Source organism: Zingiber officinale, chromosome 6A (assembly GCF_018446385.1).
Source record: "Zingiber officinale cultivar Zhangliang chromosome 6A, Zo_v1.1, whole genome shotgun sequence".
Lineage (NCBI taxonomy): Eukaryota > Viridiplantae > Streptophyta > Magnoliopsida > Zingiberales > Zingiberaceae > Zingiber > Zingiber officinale.
Window position 1 is genome coordinate 85,692,358 of NC_055997.1, and position 4,089 is coordinate 85,696,446.

General features: G+C 45.5%; 1 protein-coding gene across 1 annotated transcript; it reads right to left on the reverse strand.

Moving 5' to 3' along the window:
• Positions 1-877: 877 nt before the first annotated feature.
• LOC121996792 (amino acid transporter AVT3C-like) lies at positions 878-2,586 on the reverse strand. The gene has a single exon (XM_042550909.1). It carries the CDS (start codon positions 2,460-2,462, stop codon positions 1,203-1,205), a length of 1,260 nt encoding a protein of 419 aa, XP_042406843.1. The 5' UTR covers positions 2,463-2,586; the 3' UTR covers positions 878-1,202.
• Between the last annotated feature and the right edge of the window lie 1,503 nt (positions 2,587-4,089).

The following is a 4,089-nucleotide window of genomic DNA, read 5'->3' on the forward strand; positions in this document are numbered from 1 at the left end:
CAGTAGAAATCGCGAGAAAAGAATACATCCGTCGATGCCTAGACCCCCCTTTATATAGGGCTCCCGTAGCGTGTGTGCACGTTTCTTAAAGCGGGTACGCTATCCCAAGCTTTCCCTGAACAAACATATCAGTAAAGTGTCCCTGACACAGTACCTTAACAGACCGAGCATATCTCTGAAATGACAGTGGAAGCTTTCGCCGTACGTTCCTCTGTCTGACCATGCCGTCTGTCAGCGGCACTAGCTCCCAAAAGGATGTTGAAGGATATGTTGTTGTGCCTGTTGCCTGGCCGCACAGAATGGCCGCTCGGCCAGGATTCTGACATCCTTGCGTTTGCTGCTACATCGAGCGGGATAGTCGCTCGACTGGTAGTTCGCTGTCCAAGCGTCGCCCGTTATCGAGCCGAGCGGATGGCCGCTCGGCCGAGCGGGAGAGCCGCTCGGCTGAAAGTCCTCGGTCCGTGTCACCCGTGGCTGGGCCGAGCAGGATGACTGCTCGACTCGGCTTTTACGCGTCCTTGAGCGTTGGTTTGATTACGCTGTGTTGGAGATGATGGGCTGGTGCTCAACCCCCGATCGAAACATGCCCGTCCGACCGATTAAGACCATCCGTCCATTGATCATCTTGACTTTGACATTTATTGACCTCCACCGTGATACCAAAATGGATCCTTTATTATCACCGCATCACCCACTATTACTCTTCTGCTTCATAACTCTAACAATGAGACAAAACAACGTTTTTTTCATGTTGCCAGAGGATTAAATGCACATGTTAAAATGTGAGGAAGTTAAGTTGCTCCTTGGATTCCAGCGACAGCCACCAAAAAGAGATCATATTTCAAAGAAAATTTTGTCGTGGTTAACGAAGCTTGCCTGAATAATTTGCCAACCAATGTTATGATCTTTCAGTATTAAAGTAGAGCCGACAAGAGACATTGAGCGTTTTTGAAACATACAAGAACTTGCCAAGCAATATATGAGATAGTAATATTGATGAATCATTAAAGATATTGATTCATAGCATGAATCAATATCTCGTTCGCAGAATGAATTCAAAGAGATCTTTCCCTTCTCTTCTCAACTAAGAGGTGAGATTCATTCCCGCGTTTCACTCTTCTTCTTCCCTTAGATAACAAGAATTTTGAATAAATTTTCTACAACACTAGTACACACGAACTCACAGGCACAGAGCAGAGAATTCAAGTTTCCGACGAGTTGAAGATGGAGACGAGAGAAGACCAGGTGCCGGAAATGGCGAGGCCCATCCCGATGGCAACAATGGAGATGTCAGAAGCAACTTCAGTCCAGCTCAGGTCGGAGCTGAATGCCTTCAGATGGAAGGCCGCAGGCAGCACGAATCCTAGCACGACGCACACGCTGCTCCCGACTAGAGACAGGAAGTCGGCGAAGTTGGGCACGAGAGTCGCCACAAGGCTCACCGCGAGCACCAACGACCAGCGGAGCCACCAGCAGTACCTCTTCCCGGTGACCCACCGCTCCGCCACCTCAAACACCGGATTCATCATCACGGGGAAGGTGAAGAAGAGGTTGATGCAGAGGCCAATCTGGACGGCCACGGTGAGGACTCCGGCGCCGAGATTGGTGGTGATGATGTCCTTGGTCTCTTCGCCAAAGGCGGCGTAGCCGAGCGCGCCGAAGAGGCCGTAGATGAAGGCGATTAAGCCCATGGAAAGGGCAAGGGTGCGGCCGAACTTGGACTTGTCGGCGGCCTCCGACTCCAGGGGGAGGATCATTCCGATGCCCTCGAAGGCGTAGACGGCGACGCCGACGCCGTAGAGGATTACGGACGGCCCAGCGAAAGCGTGGAGGGGCGGGGGGTTGGAGAGCAAGATGGAGATGTCCTCGACGATGACGACGCCCATGGCGCCCAGATCAACGACGTCCGCGAAGATGCTGAGCGGGGCGAGGAGGGTTAGGGTTTTGATGGAGTTGAGACCCAGCTGGAAGGGCAACACGGCGAGGACATAGACGGCTTTCGAGGAGAGGAAGGCGAAGGAAAGGGGAAGAAGGTGGGAGAGGGAATTGGAGATGAATATGAGGTAGCCGACGCAGAACCCGGCCTGGCTGAGGACGATCATGACGTCGACCAAGATGCGGCCGACGGTGCCTGAGACGGCGAAACCGAGATCGCCGAAAGAGGCGATCTTGGCGGATCGGTCTAGGTCGATGCGGCGGCGGATGCGAACGAGGAGCATCATGCAGTGGAAGGTGAGGGCCGCGACGGCAAGCAAGAGGATGATGCCGGCAGCCCAGCCGGTGCGGCGGAACGCGTACGGGAGGCCGAGGACGCCCGATCCGACGATGGCGATGAAGACGTTGGCGACCGTCTTGGGCTGCGACGACAGCGGGTGCGGGTCTCCGCCGCCCACCGGCGGTAGGAGCGGCCCCGAGGCGTCGATGCCGTAGCCGGAGGAGCTCGCCTCGTTGCTGAACCCCATCGGACGGGAGGGTGAAGGAAGGGCAGGGGAGGGATTTGGGGAACGATTTGGGCAGAAGAGGCGAGGAGGGAAAAGACAGCTTGATCACGAGGGGCGGCCTGCTACAGCAACCAGGGAATTAGTCAAATGTATACACAATTATTGAAGGACCGCATTTATATTATTATATATATTTTTTTCCTTCTTTTTTTATTTGATAATTGAGGACAGATCTTATTTATTTGATTTTTGTTTAATAATAATAATTATTATTATTATTATTATTACAACTACATAATATATTCAATTTGAATACCTCCTATTTCCTCTTATTCGTAAGGGGGAAAAAAAGAAAATTTTAATAAAATCATGAGATTCTTACTTTAAATTCGTTATCGTTGATGTTAATTAAAGTTTAACATACATCTGTAAAATGGCAATAGATATTTATTATAGTAATTAAAATTAAAAGTTACTAAAATATACTTTTATTATTGTGATAATTAAAAGACATTTTTAATTACTGTTGTAATACAAGGTGTTTTCCAAAATGTCGAATTAAGAATCGATATGCGTAAAAAAGGACGGTATCCAAAATCTTCCCTATTCTGCAAATCGCAGAAAGAAAGTCAACCGAAAGGAAAAGTTGACTTGCTTACCAAGGTCAACACTCTAACCTGCGGGATTTAGGGTTGATAGGAAAATGGATAAAATGGTTAAATATATAAAGAAATTCGGGCCTTTTTGTTAAACTCTAAAATGGATCCTAATAGATCGTTATGATAAAAGGTGAATACACTCACCCTCAGCGCTTCCGTCAACTTGTCTCAGGGTCAACACGGAAGAAGTAAATCATGGACGGTTACTAGTCTTTGGAATAATGACTAGCACATAAAGAAAGTATTTACTTCGATTTTATCGAGATTTGAATCTCAGACCTCATTATGACAACATCTCATGCGATAGTCACTAGACTCATCCAAGAAAATAACCCTAATAGATCGTGCATGTTGTATTAAGCGATTACAATTTAGATTATTACCGAACTCCCTAACTAACATAGTATAAGGTAACTCTGGCTACCTCTAATAAAGAATCTAATTTGGGATGATAAATTTTATGATGAATTCATTTGGAAATGAGGTTTGAGTTTTGATTCAATTCTAAATTTAATAATTGAAAGACATCCTAATCTAATTTAAACTACAGTTGTAATGAATTAGAGACAACACACCATTCGTGAATCTTAAGCATTCAACAAAACTTAATCTAATATAATCTAATCTAATCTACTTGTGCTAAATTCACTAAATCATGATTACAAGGGAATTAAAGAAACTTAACATAAAATAACCTACTCTAACTTGATCTACTTGCATCCAAATGAATGACTCAAGCATAAAGCATGACATGAAAACTAACACTTAGAATTCAGTTAATTAAGTAACAAACATGCAAGGGTCATTTCATAAAACACAACCCCAAGCATCATTCAATTCAAACCAACGACTTAAACATGGAATTGAAATATAATACATTCAATCAACAACTAACAAATTAACACATCAAACAACCAAATGATTTAATCACTTCATCAAAAGGAGAAACCCAAGCTTCAGATGGTTGATTACTTGAGGAGCTGATCGGA